The sequence below is a fragment of the Dryobates pubescens genome, chromosome 15 (genome assembly GCF_014839835.1).
Source record: "Dryobates pubescens isolate bDryPub1 chromosome 15, bDryPub1.pri, whole genome shotgun sequence".
In the NCBI taxonomy this organism is placed as follows: Eukaryota; Metazoa; Chordata; class Aves; order Piciformes; family Picidae; genus Dryobates; species Dryobates pubescens.
In genome coordinates this window covers 8,529,965-8,550,017 of record NC_071626.1, presented here as the reverse complement: position 1 = coordinate 8,550,017, position 20,053 = coordinate 8,529,965, and the positions used below count along the sequence as shown (strand labels likewise).

Here is a 20,053-nt window from a genome sequence, read left to right as displayed (position 1 = left end):
CCCCACTGACCATGGCAGGACGAGAAGCTTGTGTAGCCCCTCCAAGAACCGGCTGCCGTCTCAGCCCCTCCTGCTGTGCCATCCCCTACCATGGTATATCGTGCTCTGGGCGGCTGCATCGGCAGACCGCCTCCCCTGCCTTCCCACCCCTCTACTGTCCCCCTTCACCTGCCCCAGCGGGGGCTGCCGCAGCTGGCCCTACCCCACCCTACGCTCTCAGCATCCCAGCCGGCTGCCTTCCCTCCTCTCTCCGTCCCGCGCAGCCAGAAATAGTCTGTCCCAGCTCTGCGGATTTAGCACGGGGCCGGTGCCCGCGGGGTTTTCCAATAGCGGTGCTCCATTAGGGCCCAGCTCTGCTCTTACCACGGCCAATGGCTAAAGTCCCATTGACTTCACGGGAGCAAGAGCAAGCCCTTAATGGCCTGGGAAGGTAAAGCTCTTTTTTTGTGGTTTGTGGTTTTGGGGTTTGGGGACTTTTTGGTGACGTTTAAAACTATGGCCACTTCACAGTGCCTGTCCAAAAGCTCTGAGAGACCTCAGGCCCTCCTGCAAAGACCAAGAAGAGCATTGAAGCTCAAATCGAGCAGAGGAGGCATTTTGCTGCACAGAGGTCATGAACTTGCATGCAGCTGCTAGGGCAGTGCCATGTGCCCTGCTCTGCTCCTGGGCAAAACCTGGATGAAACTGATCACGTTGACAAGTAATGTGTGTTCATTCATCAGCCTGGACCTTTTCAGTGCCATTTCCTGATCATGGAAATCCAAACCTATTTTCTCCACATCTGAGATTTTAGCAGCTACGTTCCTCCAACATATTTTTGGTCACAGTGTGTCTCAAAATGGGTGAGCTGAAAGGTGCCAATAATGGTTTCTTTTCAAAAGGGTTCTCCAAAAGAGCCACCAAAAATAAAACATGAAAAGAGTTTCTCAAGTGTCATTTAAAACAACGACATTCATCTGAAAGCTGGCAAGGGTGAGGGCAGCGTAGTTAGTTGTCAGTGGGTTGGAGGATCTGAACCAGTGCCTGGATCTTATTCATAGGGGGAAAAAAAGTTCTTCCTCTCCCCATTATTTTTCTGGTATTTGAATAGCTTTTAAAAACAAGCCAAGGAAATTGTTCAGAAATAAGAAAGGTAAGAAGTAGAGGTCACGGGCAGATAAACAAAGAAGCGATGTCTTCCTCCTGAAAAGCAAGCTGCCAGCCCCTCAGGCCATGTCTTGGGAAAGCAGTCAATTTCTGGAGGGGAGAGAGAGAGAGAGCCCAGGGACATCATGCCCTGATCTGTAATAGAGGTATGTTCTCTGGCAAGCAGAGGACAAGAGAGTGTCCCCTATCTGAAAGAGGATGCTCCACATATTGTATGAAAAACCAAAATATCAGCTGTGTTTACACTTGTGAATGACTTGGAGAGATTATTTGCAGACTCCTTAAAAATGTCCACTCTTTTCTTACAGAAAACAGCCTTCCAAGGAGGATTCTCCTGGTGGCATTTTATGGGTTGCATAAAGGACTCCCCAGCGTACAGCCAGAGAGGTGCCTGTTGAGATGGATGCTGCTGTCCCACGGCATTTGTGTGTACATCAATAGGTGTCTATGGGATGAAGTCGTGGGTTTAGGATGGGTTATGCCCCCATGTGTGACATATATACATAGGTATGTACAGTGTGTATTGTGCATGAGCACTTTGTGATCCAAGTGTGCATGAGCACTTTGTGATCCAAGTGTGCAGCTACAAAAGGACACATGTAGACCTATATATCAGCAAAGCTTCTGTGTCTGTGTGCAGCTTGCAGAGGCAGAAGACCACTTTTTCCTGGGGGTGGGGGGAGGGGTGTGTGACTGCACCATGCTGTCAGATGGGCTGTGTGCCCCCGAGGAACATGCTGGTTTGTCAACATAAGCACATCTCTTAGAGATCTTTTCCAACCAGAACAGTTCTATGGTTCTGTGATCTGCAGGAGGAGTGCCTGATGAGCAGAAGGTTACCCATCATCTCTGTTCTCTTGCACTCTGGCTGTTCCCCTCCTTCCCTTTGTCCCCTCCCCTCAGCTCATTTCTCTCCCCTTTCTCTCTCCTGTCCTCAACTCTCTCCCCTCTCCAATGATGTGACAGCATTACCAGCTTTCTCCCAGTTTTATTGTGAACAGGTTTAGTTGGGTTTTCCTCAATGCTTTGGTGTCTTCTCCACCATGATGCCAAACATGACATGATTCAAACATATGGAGTAGATTGGGATCCCAACATGGCTATGTGATGCTTATTCCCTTAGCATTATTGCATTCTTCTCACAATTTTCTCCCCAAGAGTTTTGCCATCTGAAGCAAGGAGTAGCAATGCTGCTTCAGCCACCCCAGCTGTGCATGCCCATGGCCCTGGTGCACCTCAGCTGCCCCATACTTGCATGGCTTCCCTGGACACTCACTTCTTGGAGACAAGCCTCCCAAGAGCTAACACTCTGTTGAGCACTTCATCCCCACCAAGTGCTGCCATCCCCCTCTGAAGGATGCTGTACCTTGGCCAGGGGGTGCCCCAGCCTGTGTCCTGGATGCTCGTGTCCTCACGCATGAGTCCTTCTCTTTCGGTCCATTAGTTTGTTTCCGCTGCCATGGCCAGTAGCAGGCACACAGCTCTGAAAGCTATATTAAAAGCCAGGTCAATACCAGCCCCTGCTTATTCCCTCTGGGGAAAATAAATAAATAATAAAAGAAGGGAGGAACTTCATTAATGAGCAATGGGGAGGAGAGGTGGGACAGAGGTGGAACAATAAGACTGTGCATCAAATCATACAGGGGGAAAAATCAGGAGTCACCGTGATCCACAAGCTTCTGCCCCCACTCTGTGCCCAACAGGAGGAAAGGGAAGCACCAGGAGTGATCCCTTTCCTCTCTCCCTGCCTCTCCTGGTGCTCTATGCTTCACTTGTCACCTGTCTGCTCTTCTGTCATCCTCCCACCTGCTATTCTTCGCTTCTTGGCAAGGCTTCCCATGGTTAGATCACTGCTTGGTTGCAGAACCAACCAGCACAGGACAGCTGTTCCCACAGAGCCTACACACCAGGTTGAGAAATGGCCACATCTGGGTCTAGACACATCTCCTTATTCTATCCTTGGTCTTTCTCATCTGCACTCCCTTATTACATCACTTTCTCTTCTTCTTTTTCCCTTCCTCCTCCGCCTGCCTGCTGTGCCTGCTTCTTCCTCTCCTGCTATTTCCTTCCTTCCCCTTCTGCTTCTTCCCCGCTTCCTCTTGCTTCTTGAACCGATTCCAATTTGATATCAAGATGCTATTTTTCTGCTTTGATACGTCAGGGGTTGGTTAGGACATAATTTCTTAGCCATTCCCCCCCCCATGGCACAACTGTTGTGTGCTCAGAGCAGCTTCCTGAGCTACCTGCTTGTCTTTCTGTCCTCATATCATCTACAGTTTTGAAAGAGTGATTCTGCTGCTCCTGAAGAAAAAAGGCTCACCAGGTTTTCACATCTTCTATGAAATAACAGCAAAGTGATGCTACAGGTCTAACGCTGGCTGGCATTATCTCTCATTTCCCCTAGGTCCTACTTGCCTCTATCACACACAAAAAAGAGAGGCTTTGAGGTTTCTATATTTTTTGAGCCTTACCTCTAGAGCAATGTCTTACACATCTCTGCCTCTTCATCGAGCATATCTAGAACCCTTCCCTCAGCAAAACTCTCATCATCTTCAAAGCAAGCAGGATTGCTTGACCCATCCTACTGGTAGTTTTAATTCAGATGCTTCTTTCATACATTTTTTATGATCTTCTCCTCAAGAAAATTCTCTGAGCCTCTTATTGTAGGTCATTACCAGAGGGGCCCAAAACAAGGGAGCCCTTGTGGTGGACCTTCCAGGCACCAACAGCGTACAAACAGGAAACACCACACTAATAACTTTCATCAGTCTCTGTACCAGGCTGCAGCCTTGGGATCTCTCCTTTGCTTCCAAACCTCTCCCTGGGATAATAGACTTTATTAAAAATAAATAGTTACAAATTTCATTTTACAGCTGATGGCAGCAGGGAGAAGAACGGAGGAGGTGAAAGGAGAAAATCAAGGGTCTGCTGTCCAGTCAGGTCACTTGTCTGTCATCCCAGCCATACCATGCCAGGGAGCAGTCTGAGTGTGCAAGCACAGGGCCCTGCCTCCTCTGCTAGGCATTTCAAGAGAGGAGCAGGATGTGTTTCTCAAGAGGACTGGGAGAGTTTGGTCTGAGTCCATGGAGGACTTAGTCCATGGAGCTGAGCTGCTTCTGGAGGTGACAGATGCCAAAAGCCAAGGAGAGTGCAGAATAGGCTACTCGGAGTGTCCTTGTCTCCTAGCTTGGCATTTGCAGTGGAAGAATATGGATTTCAGTTCTCATTCTGGTTTGTATGCAAAGAAAGAGTCATGTGCAACAAGCAATAAACATGCAAGTAAACCCCTCCCTTGATATCCTTCTCCACTGCCTCCAGGAGTCCTAAACTCTCCCATCCAGCCTCATTTGGTCAGTGCTTAGGTACTGCTCCTCTCCAAGTGACGGTCGTGACTCTTGACAGCCATGGGGCCTGCTCTTGTTGAGGGAGGACACAAAGTCTGCTGTTGCCTCATCAGCAGAAACATTTGCTGTGGGTCTCAGTCTGTCCATGGAGGGCAGGGGCTCCTGTCATCTCTCCAGAGATAAGAAAACAGGCATGCTGCTCTCCTGGCTCTGGGCAGGGAAGGGGCCCTAGCACACACTGCATGCACGGAAAGAGTAGTGTAGCCTTACTCCTCTTCCAGGCAGTATGAGTTCACGGGAAAGGGAGCATGTCAGAGCAGCTCCAGGCCTTGATGTACTCAGAGGCTGAGAGGCAGTCTTGGGAGGCATTTTTTGGTGGTCAAGGGACTTATCCAGCTACGTATGGGTGCAGAACAGAGTAGGAGATGATGGGCAACGGGTGTGAAATGGAGAGGTTGGAGGAGTTAGATGGCCGACTCCCTGCGGTATGAGATTGTATCCAGGGGCAGAGTTGCCTGGAGTCGCTCTAGGTCCAGGTGGCTTCCATAATCCATCATTTGGATGACACCTCCCTCCTCCTTGGTGCTGCCCCCTAACACTACGCCCACTTCATCCTCATCATCTTCATCTTCATCTTGACTGACAAGAGCTAGCTCGTTCTCATAGCAGAAGGCACTGGGAGGTGGGGGAGAAGGTAGGATAGTCATCTTGCTCTCTTGCAGCTCCCGAGCAGAGCAGCAAGGTGTGCCAGCTACTTCGTAGGTCTTGTGAAAGCGTGAATAATCTACTTTGTAGTGGTTCTTCTCCTCAAACACAACTGGCTCAAAACGATGGCCCCAGAGGATTTCACTAGCAAGGTAAGAGCTGCGTGCCTGCGTGGTCATGGCTGTGGCTTCCACCATCCCCTCCAGGATAACAACAATCTCAAAGTTCTCCGTCTCCAGCTCCTCCTTGCCAATCCCATACAGTGGGCTCTCCTCATCAATCTCATGAACAATAATAATGGGGGAGACCAAAAATATGCGATCGAGACCCACGTCATAGCCCACATTTAGGTCCCTCTGGTCCAGCGGGAGGTATTCTCCTTCCTCCGTCATGTAGGGCTTGATGAGCTGAGCTCGGACGTGGGCCTCCACGATGTGGCTCCTCCTCAGGTTGCCCACCCGCCACATGAGGCACAGTTTGCCGTCCCGCACTGAGATGACTGCGTGGTGACTGAAGAGGAGAGTCTGGGCCCTCTTCTTGGGCCTTGCCATCTTGGCCATGATAGTGCCGATCATGAAGGAGTCAATAACGCAGCCCACGATGGACTGGACCACAACTGCCATGATAGCCAGCGGGCACTCCTCAGTCACACAGCGAAAGCCATACCCAATGGTTGTCTGTGTCTCCACTGAGAAAAGAAAAGCCCCTAGGAAGCTGTTCACGTGCATGATGCAGGGTTTGAGGAGGGAGGGACCACCTCCTACCACTGGCGCGTTGAGGTCACCGTGGAAGAAAGCGATGCACCAGAAGAGGAAGCCAAAGAAGAGCCAGGAGACCAGGAAGGCGGCAGAGAAGATCATGAGCATGTACCGCCAGCGCGTGTCCACACAGGTGGTGAAGATGTCAGCCATGTAACGCTGAGACTTGTTGCTCAGGTTGGCAAAGTAGACATTGCACTGGCCGTTCTTCTTCACAAAGCGGTTGCGGTGCTTCCGCCGGGGGGCATGGCCCTTCCCGTTCCGGCTGTGCCCGTTCATGCTGCCCAGCGCAGAGACCTTGTGGCCATCCTCTTCAGTCGAGACGATGCTGTACCTGGAAGAGAAGATGCAGCTGTTTCCAGCAGAAATACTTGGAGAATAACAGCAACCAGCGAGACAGTGAGGATGGGAGACACGTGGGTGGCTCACAAGGGCTCAGGGTGCTGAAGATCGCAACACCACGTGTCCCAGGTTATTGCACTTTGGTGCCACCCTGACCAAATTGGTGGAGCTCAGTTGCCAGGAAGTTGCATCTAGCAAAATCCTGAAAAGGCTGCAAAGCAGCAGAAGCTTGCAGCACTGTGCTACCTTCTAGCCCTTTTGGTAAGAAGAGAGCCAAAGCTTCAAAAGCTGACAGCATCTGGGACAGGTGGGAAGCCTGGGAGCCAGCACTCGCAGTCTGGCCGTGTTTTGGCCTTGGCATTATGTAAAGCTGGGAGGTGCTATTTTCTCCTCTCTCCTCACTGATTCCGTGGTGCATTGGTGACAATGTTTATACACTTCTTGTGCTCAGGACAATTCTGTTGCCACAGCAACATATGTGGCTCCCAGCATCCTACATCTGAAGCCAAAGGTGTAATTTGGAGATCAACAGCCAAAGCACTGGCAGTTTCCCTGGCAGAAGCTACACACACTTTCTAGGAGACATTTGCCCCTCCAGTTTCCTTCCCAAACAGACTGCGCTGCCACTGCCCTTCATGTGCTGTTGGGAAAGTTGTAGATACTCCTTAAAGATATGATGGCAGAAGATGCTCTGACCACTGAGGAAATCAAGGAAGTGCACAGGTCTACCAAAACCACTCTGCCCCTGTGATCATGGAGCTGTAACCTCTCAGGACCCCTCAGGTTGGCAGTGTTTCACTCCCACTCCGTGGTGTTGACATGTCAGCTGGAGCTCACCAGCATGGGCTGTCATCCTCATCTCATGGCTACAGTTGTGATCCCTAAGGGGACAGGACTTCTGCAGTGCTGCTGGAATCTGAAACTTCCAGTCCAGCACCTTGCACTGCTCTGCTTCTCCTCCATAGTAGTCTTCCAAGCACTGCACCCACCCACATATGGCATGTTTTGGACTGGAGAACGATAGAGGAGCCATACCTGGAGCAGAAGAGCCCCTGGTAGGTAATTTGAGAAGAATACACTGAAAGGCAGACTGAAGGCATGGCCTGAGGGGCCAGATGAGGAAGACCAAGATACAAAGGGGAGCAGCAGTCCTTGAGAGGAGGGATACTCACCGGTTGACTCTGACGCTGCCCATGGCTCGCTCTATCATCAGGTGTCAGGGGGCCACAGGAGCTGGGAGGGCACAGGATCTCATGCAACAGCACTCACATGAGACCAGGCAGCTCCAGGTTTCACCTCTGGTGAGCTGGCACCCACACTGCCATTGTGATTGCTCCTGGGCACGTGCCTTGCAGAGAAGGATGAAGCAAAACCAGTTAGAACCTCCCCTGACAGCACTCATCGCAGTCCCAGAGCGCAGGGCTCACAGCCTTTGGCTCTGGAGGGGTCTGGAGGTGTTCACTGGGCATCACACCACAGCCTGCCTGAAGCAGACTGAGTTACACAACCTGCAGCCTTCATGGTCCCCGGCATCTTCCACCAGGAGAAGTGCAAGGCTGGCTAGTCACTGCTCTCCAGATCAAGGGCACAATGGTTGATCAGATTTAAGGGCCCTTGTCCTGAGCTATTATATTAATATGGTAGCTTACAGTAGGGCAAGAGCTCAGCCAGGCTAAATACCTTGTACACAAGGACTCCCAACGCACAGACATACACAGCCACTCTGAGGGACTCCTGTCAACCCCGCCTGATCTAGAGGGGATTTATCTCCAGGGGGTGAAGAACATTCCTCCTCCCCCCAGTTTAAAAGAGGAGAAGAAAAGCAACGGGTAGGAAAAAGGAGAACTGATGGAAAGGAAAGGCTGTGGGGTAGCTGAGGAGAAAGCAGTTAGAGCAAACAGACCTTGCAACATGCCCCGTGTACAGCATCCGAGGAGCGGCTCGGCAGCAAAGCCTGGGGAAGGATGTCCAGCAGATATTATGTCCCAGCCCAGTCCTCCCTGAACTGAAGAATGGGCAGACTGAAGACTCAAGAGCTGACCTATCCCACCTGCCCAGAGCTGCTGGTAAATATGCAGTGAGGGGGTAATGACTCACAGATTAGGAAGGGCTTTGTACACCCTTGCTAATCCTGCACCGTAGCCTTTGGATTACATCAGCCATGCGGACGGAGCACAGGACGCAGACAGAGCCAGCTAGTTTGCTTCCTCCCAGCCTCACCATTGAGCAACCAGAGATTGCCATATCTAGAAAAATCCAAGTATTTTTGGGTCAGATACAAGGTTTAGAGCAGCTTGCAAGGGGTCACGCGTGGACAGAAGAGCAGCAAGCGATCTTGTCTGGGATGGAAAAGTTGTTGAGATCTATCCTTGTCTCATCACCAGTGGCGCAAAAGGGGGCTTCATGTGACTAAGGCTGACCACCAGCTTCCCCAAGGTAGGAGCACAGACTAGAAAATACAAAGTAAGGAGTTGCAGACATCACCTCTGATGTGCAAGCACTGCCATTGTCATGCCTGAGATAAAGATAAACCAGCAGTTTCTCTTCCAGAGGCCAAGGTTACTGAGGCATTTCAAGCTCTGTGGCAACACAAACATGGTTGTTCAGTCCAAGGGTATTTGGAACCAGAAGACAACAACCTCGTAGTCATCAGCTCACTATGTAGAGGTAAAAGGGAATGGCTGCCACAAAATTCCCATCAGGAAAAAGCACTTTGGCTCTGAACTCTGCCAGCACCCCCCCACTCATCACCCTGCAGTATGCAAGTCTTTAAGGAGGGTCACTTATGCCAGATAGGGGAAATTTTGTTGTGCAACTGGGTAAACCTACAGTAGAAACTGGAGTCAGTAGCCTAAATTCACCAGCAACATCAAGGGATGACTAAGAGATGAATAAAGGTCACTTCATGCCCACAGATGATCCTGCCAGAATAAAGCTATGATGTATACTCGGTGATTGCATGCTGAGTTTGCACTGCAGAGCCCCACAGGTCTTAAGGAGATGAGAGAGGCAAGCAATGTGGGTGTACCTCTCTATGACAACACCAGCCAGAAGAGCAATGGCATTCTCTTCCTTAGCCAGCCTGGATAATCCAAGCTGACCCTTAGCCATTGTCACTGACATTGATAGGGGAGGAAAGGCACTGCCACAGCTCACACATATGGATACTTCACAACTTCCTAAAGGTTTCTGACCACCCCCACCACCACCTCCCTTTTCTCCAGCTGCTGGAAGGTGCACAATTTCTAGAGGCTTTGGATTTTTGTCCTCTTCCAAAACAAGAAGAAAGAGCAGCTTTGGAACTTCTGCTCACTGAAAGCACGTGCAGCAGCACCCAGATCTCTGCTCCTCACCTTCCCTTCCCCACCGAGCAGATGAAACGCAAGGGCTTTGCTCATGGGAAGGGATGTGCACACAGTGTCAGAGCACTGCACTTCACGCTGCTGTGCTTCCTCCTGGCTCCCACACAAGAGCTCAAGTCAGCTGGAGCAGTGGCACAACCTCTTGTGCAGCACTCACCATGGCTGGACCTTGCAGCTCAGAGCCTGGGAAACATTTGTTGCTGTTTCCACAGTGCCAGAGCAGAGCATCGGTGAGTAAAAGGACATCACCACCTGCAATTTGTACTTAATGACAATTATTGCCTTGAAGAACAAAGGCTACAAATCTGAACACACACTTCAAGCACATCAAAGTTTTAGTACAGCTGTAGATGAAGATCTGTAGTCTCAGTCCATGCCCTCATCCATGGGACCTTCACAGAACTGAGCTCATGACTCTTCTTCTGCTTCAGCTGTGGAAATTCTGCCAGTAGATTTAAGGACCTCAGCAACAAAACAGAGTGACTCTGCTCCGGAGGCAAGCTGTCTGATGGACCAGTTTGCACCTGTTATTACCTTGTGGAGGTTCTGCAAAGCAAAGTCTATGTTGCATTTCACTGCCCCCATGTCCATTGTTTGGCCTGCTTTCAGGTTTTCATTCTCTGCCTTGGAGCTCTGCAGCTCTCCTTGGAGAGCAGAGATCTCCTCTTTCAGCTTCTCCACATTGCTTTCTGCCTCCAGAGCCCGCTGGGTCATTAGATGGAGAGTCTGCTCACTCTGCTGGACAAAGTACTGCAGCTCTTGGGCTTTACTCTCTTCTTTGGCCAGGCTGGCCCTCAGATGCTTCTCCAGGTTCTGTACCATGCATATCTGCCTCTCCAAGGAGCTCTGCAAGTTCCCAATCACCCTCCTGAGCATGGTGTTCTCTGCCCTGAGCACATCATATGCCAGCAGCAGGGAAGGGAACTCTCTGCCCTCGATGACCTGCTCAGGCAGCATGTGGGGCTCTGCTCCCCTGGTGTGCTCTGGGTACCCCAGGTAAGGGTCATCAGCATGGGCCCATGGGGCAAAGGCGTCCATCCCCAAGTGCTTGCCCATGCCACACTGGAAAGAGTCATAAGAGCCACCTGGTGCTGTACTGGCAGTTTGGAGAACATGCAACATTTGATGCACAGGAAGAGGATTGGTCCAGCTGTGGTCCTCATCTTTGGACACGTAGCCAGGAATTTCTGTGTCTTCATAAAATGACTTCTGAAACTCTGGAGCTTTCTCCTCAAGCTCCAGCGTGTGTTCAGCCAACGTCTTGGCATGCATTCTGTTTTTCACTCTGTCTTTCACCATGTAAAAGTGCTTGAGATTTAGGGAAAATGGGATGGGTTCTCCCAGATCCTCTACCTGACTGTCACCCAAGCTGTCGTAGCTCTTGCCCTCGGCTGGAGGATGTAAGGAGTGACAGAAGTAGCTGCATTTGTCATTGTTGTCATCATTATCTCCCAAGCCTTGAGATCCTAGGCAGATCTTCTCCATTGTCACAGAGATGTCATGCAGCCATGACATTTTCCAGGATGCTTTGGGCTGCAGGAATGCAGGTCATGCAGGCAGGTGACACTGACAAGCAAGGTGCCAGCTTCTGGAGCCTCAGTGACACTCACAGAGGAAGAAGTAGTCACCAAAATTCCTCCATTTAGATATCTCACCGGGGCGTTTGGGAAGGAGCAGAGAGGAGGATCAGGCATCTGTGTGTCCTTGCCATGGGGACAACAGGAATCACCAAGATCTGTGATGTCACTGTGTGACTTCAGCTCCTCCAGTGGGGGGGGGGGGAGGGGGGCGTGAGGAGGAACCAATCAACTGCAAAAGTGCTTTTTTGGCAGCAGGAGAATGAGTGGTCACAGAGCCAGTGCTGCCAGTGGGCAGAGATGAGCTTATGAAGCCACCTGAGACCTCCAGCATGCAGCAGGGAGCAGGAACCAGTTGTCCCCAGGCAGGCAGGGCGAGGCAGAGGGGACAGCTCTGCCCAACAGGCTACCAAGACACCAGCATGACCAAGCTGCTGGTGTTTTGGTGCCAGGACTCACCCTGGGCAGAGGCGAGAGACATCACCAGCACTTTGGCCAGAGGCATCACCTCGAGCCAATCAGCTGGCAAGGGGTCCATGCTGTGATGCTGCCAATCTGATTCATCCCCTGCTGCCAGCTGGCACAGGGAAGCGTTAGTAATACCGAGCGCCACAAACTCCAAGTGGCACGAGCCAGGAGACGAACAAAAATAAACCCACTTACCACTTCCACCCCAACACACCCCCACAGCACACAGTGCCACCACGGGAAAGAGAGACAAGCAGACGAGAAGCCCTGGGCTGGGGACTGACATTGTGTTGGGCCAGCATCTAAGTCCCCCAGGAGATGCCACAGCAAAAGGTGAGGTAGCCAACATCCCTTGGCAGCAGTAGGTGGCCTAGGCACATACCTGTCTGAAAAATGGATGCTGGCAGCTAAGCGAGGCTAGGGGTTTTACCAGGCTGAACCTTAAGCAAATTCGTTCAAATGGCTGTGAAATGGTCCTGTTGCTCCTTAGAAACTTGAAACACAAATGTGATGAAGGGGCAACCTCAGGGATCCCTTCAGCAAAAGGGAAGACATTCGTGTCCTGAACAGGCAGCTGCCTGTCACACAGGCAAGGAGAAGGAAGGGCTTCCCAAGGACAGAGATGCAAATCATGGAACGTACCTGAGGACCTTTTTGGGAGCTTGCTTTCCTTCCTGGGACCCACATGTGGAGGGGGAAGCCAGGCGATCAGCAGCAGCTCCTGAGGAGTGAGATGAAACCACACTGGTGGGTGCAGCATGGGATACCATGGGAGACCCTAGGCAGGAGAGGCATCTGCCTCTCCATCCCTCTGCTACCTTGTCCCTGTCATACACAAGCATCCACATATTTCATGGGCTGAGGAGGCCCCCCAGCACTTCAGGAAGCCACTGCAGCATGGCTTTGAAGCCACTGTCTTGCAGTGTTGAAGCTGTCAGACAGTTGGATCTCCAGGGGCCAACAGCTGCCTCCACCACTGCAGCCTGGGCTGCCCTTCCCTGATTCCCAATCACTTTCCCTGTCCTGCACTCTAGATTAAGCGATACAGGGGACACTGCTGCCCTGCTGCAGTCATCCCCACCTTCCTGGGTGACACTGTGTTCCAGCCATCACGCCATCACACCGGCCCGCCTTACACCTGCCCCTGAGCAGAGGCATGGGGCTGGGCTGCTGCCACCCCTTTCCGAGGGACCCATGGGCTAATAAAGTCGGGGCACGTCGTGCTGATGTAATGCCTCCATCACTCCATCCCCAGTACATGGTGCAGCATCTCATACATCCCAGGCTTTCTCCAGAGCTTTTCTGCCAAAGCAGATCATATATTGTCAATCCTTCCTCAAATCTGCGGTGGAAGAGTCTCATGAAACAGAACAGAAAAGTCCACGCTGAAGCACTCCCCCACTTGTCTTTTTATAACAACCATATCTGGTGCTCTGGGACGCACGCCGTGAGCAACGCCGATGGAAAAATCCCAGGGTATTTTTACACTCTTAGTCTTTGCTTTATGTGGAGCTGTCTGGCAAATGCTTCCCTCCTGTCTGTGGTCAATACCACAGCCGCTGGCTGCGCTGCACCTCATGCCTTTATTCCTCTTGCCGGCTGTGTAGCACCGTCTGGTTTTGCGATCGGCATCCACAGACCCATCCTGATGGCTTGGGTGTGGTGACAACACAGCAGACGTCTTCTCATTCTTTAGAGGGTCAGAGTGGAAACACTTGCAGCAGAGCAGGGACCCCACTGGCTTTTTGCAGTGCCTCAGAGACCTGCAGCGTTCATTACGTCCTCTCCATCCTCTTTGTAACTCTGTCTCTTCTGCTTCTCCTCACAGTTATTGCCAGGGTTCACGCCAGGGCTCATAGGGCAGCTTGGTGCCACGGGGCTGTCTTACCACAAGAGAGAGTGGCCAAGCTCTCGCTCTTCCGTGCCGGCAGGACCGGGCGCTAGGTGCTGTAGAGCACAGGCGAAGGCGCAGCCACCATGCAGGAGCTTTACCGTATTAAAAAGGCAAGTGACATATGGAAGGTGAGGGGAGGAAGCTGCAATCAACTCTATACCATTTTTATATACACACTTCTGCCTTTTCGTTCAATAATTATAAATAGATCAAGTAAGTGCCAACAGTCCCCATCTGCTCCGCGAGGCATGAGCCGCTGACCAGTTTCTCTCTCCAAAAGATGATTTCTGTTAATGTGCCTCTGCCCTCTTTATATTTTGGGGTGGAGTGAGAAGGGGGGGGGGGGGGGGGGATTTTTAATTCCCCACCCCCCCACCCCGTGAAGCTCTGGAGCCTGGGGATGGGTAATATCAAAACAAAACAAAATGATTTGAAGTTTAAACCATCTCAGTGTGTGACTCAGAGCTATTCATAGCTCCCTGAAGCCAGCTGCAGCAATGGAGCCAGAAGGATTCTGCCCGTATTATTATTCCAATTACCATCTGAATTAAAAGTTTGAGCAGTGATCAGCCCACATACTGATGGGAGGGGGAGAGAAGAAAGCAAAGAGAGAAGGAGAGAGAGAGAGAGAGGGAGAAAAAAAAAACACACAACAGATAAAAATGGGACCCACACAAAGGTCTCTAGGATGACAAAGTTGGGAAGAGGCACAGAAAGGTGACAGCATCACCTCCTGCCTGCTCCCACACCACCCCAGTGATCCCTGCTCTGGCTGCACCATCCAGGCAATGGCACTGCAAAAGCAGCTGCCTGCTCCCCAAGATCCTGGCTGAGAGTGGAGATACACCACAGTGGGGCTGGTGGGGCCGGCATGGGCACGCACTCACTTTCCCCAGCTGAAGTGGGGGTGGGTGGACAAGAGGCAGGGGCTGGTGGGCAGCCGAGCAGAAATGTAAGGAGAGGACAGGGCTGGGGCAGCAGACGGGGAGATGTTTCCACTTTTTCATGTCAAGTGGATAAGTGGGAGTTGTTCCTTGTGGCCAGCATCACAAGGGAAATTTAATGCTCAGAAGGCCCCTGGCCTTCTCTGGGTTGCCTTCTTGGCCAAAAAAGGAGACGGGCTTTTGTGGCAGGCAGGCCGCAGATGGTGTGACACCTGCTCCCGAAGGAGCGCTGGGGCTGACGCAGGGTCTCCAGCAGCCACCCTGTCCAAGCTCAAAAGGGCTGGTGCAAAACCCACAAGGGCAGAAAATATGAAGGTGCTGAGGTGTCCCTCAGGTCCCCATGTCCTGGGCAGCTGCAGTACAGTAAGGTCACTTCTTCCAGCTTCCCAGCACAACTACACCAGCACAAAGGGCACCTCCTCTAACACTCCCAACCTGGGAGCTCATTTTGCTGAGCATCGTGCCCTGCAGGAGATTTGCCCAAAGACCATCCACAGCAGTGTCCCTAAGGCTCAGCATCTCTCCAGCACAGAGCCTTTCCTGAGCCTTTGCTGTCCTGGCTAGGAGGTTATTCCCTGAACAGCTTTTGGCTAGTGATGGCTAAGGGTTGTTATTGATGTGCAGGAAAAGGAAAGCAAGGGTGGCTCACATCATCTGCCTGCCCACTGCCCCTTCCGACAGGACATGGAAGGCATGCCAGTGCCTCCTCAAAGCACCCAGCAAGGCAGGCACCTGCAAATGGGTTATGAAGGGTGACTACAACAGCAATAGCAGCAAAGGGTGAGCAATACCCAGGGCAAAGCCTGCTCTGTGCCAAGCCCCCAGCCGAGAGAGGCTGCAGCTGCTGCTCCACACCCAGCTGCTGCACAAGGGCTGAGTTCCCAGCCTGGCCTGGCTGCTCAGCACTAAACTCATCAGCTATTGGGAAAAAGAATTTCTCCCCCCCTCAAACCCTCATCATTACTCTAACAAGGAGCACAGCTGAGCCACCAGCTTCTCCCCTTTCAGTCATGCCTGCTAGGCACCAGAAACATTGCTGAGCAACCATCCCAGGTAAGCTGCAAACCTGCACTCCCATGGAGAGCAGATTGACTATTTCACTACAGGTCTGCTGACTTGTACTGCCGCAGCTTGCTCAGTCTGGTTAAACAAATGCACCTGAAAGATGCCAAGCCTATGTGCTGCCCAGCACCCCGGGTACAGAGGACCATCCCCTGCCTCCCTTCCTTGCCCACTGACTCCCCAAGCTGTCAGTTGTAGATGAGCTGGGATGCAGGAGGAGAGTGATGTGAAGTGGGCCATGGCAGCCATGTTTGAATGCTACTACATCAGTGATATTCCCACCAATAATCATTACTGGCTGCTGTCATATCTCTGCTCCTCCTGGCTGCGATGCTTGCTCCTGCTGGCATCCTGCTTGCTCACCTGCCTCTGGCCCCCCGGCACTCGGTGCTGCCTGCAGCTTCTGCCTGGTTGCTTCCACCCAGACACTAGGCTCTTTATTAATGGTGTGGTCCACATGAATGGCAGTGGAGAGGGATTTGGGGGTCAATGGGATCTAGTCCTGTGGCAGGCATCACCTCTTTGCAACACCACTGAGCTTTTTGGAGGGATGAAGCACCTGTCTGTCCCACTTCTGGGATTCCCAGTGTTCTCCATCCCCTGCCCTCACCATGCTGCTTGTGGAGCCAATCTATCCAGCTCTCATGGGGCTAGAGGGCAGCTTTCCCCTCCTCTACAGCAAAGTCACTTCTGACTTCTCTTTCTGTAGATTTCCTGCTGGGTGGCCCCTCTTTGTGAGTGCCTAAGCAGGCTGCCAGCAGAGGCCATGGCCTGATGCAGAAAGGGAGCGGGTCAGAGGGCAGGGGAGGGCAAAGAAAAGGCAAGGAAAGGGAGAAGAGGCATTAGAGAGATGGATGAGATGAGGCTGGCAACTCATTGCACCAGTGCCGGTGCCACTCACCAGGGAGGGAGGAAGGGAAAGAGATAAGAGAGGCAGAAGAGGTTACAGGGTCCACTCTCCAAGCCCTTCACAGGGACAGAGTGAGGGATGCTGTCTCTCTCATTTTCGCTCAGCACCAGGCTCCCTCCGAAGTGTTTCAGGAGAAATGTTGCCATAGAAATAAAACAGCCGTCCAGATTGCAAGGGGCAGGCCCACCACCATGGTGCCAGGGGCTGGCACAGGCAGAGGCAGAATTTCAGCAGGAGTCTCTGGCCAGTGGCATGGGGCAGTGCTGGGCTGGAGGATACCTTGCACTACATTCTGAGCTCCTTCATTTCCACTGAAAGCAGCAGTGGTGCTGCTGTGCCAGCATTGCTGGCACCTGCCCCTGGTGGCATCTCCCCAAATGCACCGGAGGGCAACTGCTGAAACTGCCCCTTCAGGCAAACTGCCTGACATCAGGCTCCTGAGGGAATGGGCATAGAGGTGCATGGATCTCTGGGATGGTCAGGACAGGGTTGCACTGCACCTGGCTCCCATCCTTCATCTGCCCAGGTCATCGCATCACCTTTGCTGCTGGAGAACACTCCTACGAGATCTGAGGGCAAGAATCAGTGCAGATGTAGCTCCGCCCACCTTGAGCCCTCCACTGCCGGAGAATCAGCATCTCCCCGAAGAAAGGGCTTCAGGACCGAACATGCCCAGCAAAGCCACCTTGTTTGGGAGGGAAAACCATCACCAGTGCCTCGGTAAGGGGCAGGGAAGCAGCGCCGTCGAGGAACAGGAGTTCAGGCTGCCGCGGTTCCGCAGCGCTGCGAGGCGAGCGGGGACAGCTCCGCTCGGTCCTCACCATTCACAGAAAAGGGAGCGCCAGCGGCGGGCTGGGGAGCCACGCGGCTGAGGGAGGCATTGATCGCTGAGGCGCCAGCAGCCACCTATCGATCCCTGGCCCTGCTGTCGGGCTAAGCCAACCTAGCACAATAACGAGACAGGACAGGGGGAACTTGCTGAGGGGAGATGGCCATTAACTGCTCTGCTCTGCGTCTGCACTGATGTCAGCAAGTGGCCAGCACAGGTAACCATCACCGTGGCCTGGTCACCCTTGCTGGCACAAGGTGCTCCCAGAGTGGTAGCTGGCAGCTGAACTCAGCTGGCCCAGAGACCGGAGAGGCCAGCAGGGACCCATTCTTCCAGGTCCTTTGCAGCCAAATCCTTGCTTCTCGGCTTTCCTCGCAAACTGTGGTGGGGGGCCACATGGGGCAAGGACCCCTGCTAGTCCCCTGCCAGTGCTGCACAGCATGGCACTTGGTCTTGGCACCCAAGGAAAGTGAGAGATAGAAGAGGAGATAAACAGAAGAGAGGGATCCCCCACTTCCTCCCAGATCAGCCCTTTCCAGATCATACTCTCTGTGGCCACCATCGCTATCCCTTTTCTTCCCCAAGACCCCCTGTCCCCTCCTAAGCCACATATTCCCCCTGTACATGTTATTATAGTCAGCAGCTACAAACAGGGGCGGTCACATGCCAGGGTGACTCAGGCATCTGTGGGCATTCCAGTGGTGAATGGAGAGAGGGCACATCCCCAAGTCTTAGGCAAGACATGCTCCCCTTGCACCCCTTGTCCCCCCTCAAGCACCAGGTGACCCCAAGCCTCAGGTCCCTCTCCACACCTCCCACCTCCTGTGTACACCTCCTCCAGAGAAGCTGAGGAGGGCACAGAGCAGGGCTGCAGGGTAATCTTGGAGACATGTCACCGCCGCCACACATCCCCCGTGTACGCTGTCACCGACTCCCCTTTCCAGCACACCCCCTGAAAGGGAGGAAGGGAAGAAGGAGGAGGCCCTAGAGCCGCCATTCACTTTACCATGGATGGAGCCAGAGCTGAGTGGTGAAGATAGGAAACTCTAGGCTGTAGGCAGAGAGATTTGGTTGTCTCTAGGCAATTCACCCAGGAGGGAGGGCATCAGCAGCTGAAGGTGGCACTAGGGACGTGTGAGGTGACCTGCCTGTACTATGCCAACCTGCATACCTGCTCCCACTCTGGCGTTGCCAACAGGCAGCAAAGGCAGAGTTTCTCTGGCATTTCATTCATGGCTTTCTCCTGAGCTCTTTCAGGCAAATCCAGTACCCAGAGGACCATTTGCACTGTCCCTGTCTAGTGGACGCTGGACCACCACTGGCAGAATCAGCCATGCTGGGACTAGAAGAACTGGAAGGCAAGGGAAAGGTGGTGGGCAGGTCTGGATCTTGAGAAGCTCCGTGGGCAGCCCGAGAGCCAACACGGCTGCTTGAGCCCCGGTTCTGCCTGAGTGCTTGGAGAACAGGTCTCCAGCTCCATTCCTCTCTGGGAACTGGCTGAGACCATCAGCCACAGAGAACAGGAGAAAGGAAAGGTGAGCAAGATCCAGCCCCAGGCGAGAAGGTACTAAAGGAGACACGGGGAGAAAATGAAGTTACCTGCAAAGAGACCCAAGCCAGGGTGGCGAAGGATGAGGAGAGAAGCTGGGGAGGTTTACAAGCAGGCAGCCACCCCTGTCCCTTGGCCCACAGCCACCCGGGTAGCCATATGTGCATATGGCACGCACACAGGCAACTTTATTATTCACTGGCACGCTCACATGAAGCCACGCATCTCTCTCTAAGTTATATTTATAGCTGCTCCTCAGAGCCAGCGCAGATGAAACAATGCATTATTTTCCTAAGGGGGAAAAAAAAAGCCCTCCCCGATCTCATGCCAGCGAGGGGAGCAGCGCGCCCCAGCACCGCCTCTTACCCGGGTCCTGCCGAGGGCTGCAGCCTGCTCCAGCCGAGCCAACATCAGAGGAAGTGGAAAGCGACCGGTTTCTCCATCTCACCATGAAATATTTCAGCTGGACCGGAGGAATCAGGAAGGTCTCTTCTGCAGCCCTCGCTCGCCTCTGGCTGTTGTTTTTTTTTCCTCCCCCTGAGGAGCGACGACCTGCTCCACTGCGACCTGCTCCTCTCCTAACTCTGCCCTGCCCACGCCAGTGTTCTCCTCCTGCCTCTGCCTCTCCTCAGAATTTTTTGCTCCCTGGAGCATCCATCCCACGGAGCACTGATGTGACTTTGTGGCTTGGCGATGGATTCAGGTCTCCCCCTCCTGCCTGGCTCTCTCTTTGCCTGGTGTTATTCGCCCCATGCCTCTCACTGCCCCCTTGCTCTAGTTCCCAAATCCCCCCTCTCCCTTCCACTCTTCCTCTCTTTGCACTCCGCTCCCTTTCCCTGGCTGCCTCTCCCCCTCGCTGATTGCTATGCAGTCTGTAGCTGAGAAGTCAGTAACTCTGTGGTAGGATCCAACAGCTTTCCGCTACTTTAGCCCATCCTCGCGTGTGAGCTCAGAGCCACGGAGGCACTGCTGCCGAGCCACCATGGGGGAGACAAGAGCGCAACCATCGGCAGCAGGAAGGGGACAGGGAGTGCCCCGGGAGGCAAATCCTCCCACCAGGCTTGCATGAAGGGCTGAAATAACCACTGATGGGGTATTTTTCACACCTGGCTTTGGGGTGCTGGGCTGACACCTTGCCCTGAGGAAGGATCAATCTCTCCCAG

At 52.8% G+C, this 20,053-nt stretch overlaps 2 protein-coding genes across 6 annotated transcripts; both read right to left on the bottom strand.

Annotated features, from left to right (window-relative positions):
* Positions 1–2,123: 2,123 nt before the first annotated feature.
* On the bottom strand, positions 2,124–19,877 carry KCNJ4 (potassium inwardly rectifying channel subfamily J member 4). Of its 5 annotated transcripts, none has more exons than XM_054167895.1 (4): positions 19,257–19,877; positions 12,345–12,423; positions 7,468–7,643; positions 2,124–6,287 (listed from the first exon to the last, which is right to left on the bottom strand). In XM_054167895.1, the coding sequence occupies exons 3-4, from the start codon at positions 7,503–7,505 to the stop codon at positions 4,955–4,957; spliced, it is 1,371 nt and encodes a 456-aa protein (XP_054023870.1). In that variant the 5' UTR covers positions 7,506–7,643; positions 12,345–12,423; positions 19,257–19,877; the 3' UTR covers positions 2,124–4,954. The 5 variants fall into 5 exon arrangements, with proteins under 5 accessions (XP_054023870.1, XP_054023872.1, XP_009900789.1 ...); XM_054167897.1 differs by lacking the exon at positions 19,257–19,877 and adding an exon at positions 12,784–12,798; XM_009902487.2 differs by lacking the exon at positions 12,345–12,423.
* LOC104302097 (endosome-associated-trafficking regulator 1) lies at positions 9,746–11,265 on the bottom strand. Its single transcript, XM_009902573.2, has one exon. It carries the CDS (start codon positions 11,170–11,172, stop codon positions 10,066–10,068), a length of 1,107 nt encoding a protein of 368 aa, XP_009900875.2. The 5' UTR covers positions 11,173–11,265; the 3' UTR covers positions 9,746–10,065.
* Positions 19,878–20,053: the final 176 nt, after the last annotated feature.

What these genes read in the sequence shown, in the direction of transcription:
- KCNJ4 (XM_054167895.1), bottom strand. Translation starts at nt 7,505, where the DNA reads ATGATAGAGCGAGCCATGGGCAGCGTCAGAGTCAACCG. An exon ending in GGCAGCGTCAGAGTCAACCG is followed by an intron (nt 6,288 to 7,467) that starts GTGAGTATCCCT and finishes CTTCTCTTCCAG; the next exon opens with GTACAGCATCGTCTCGACTG.
- LOC104302097 (XM_009902573.2), bottom strand. Translation starts at nt 11,172, where the DNA reads ATGTCATGGCTGCATGACATCTCTGTGACAATGGAGAAGATCTGCCTA.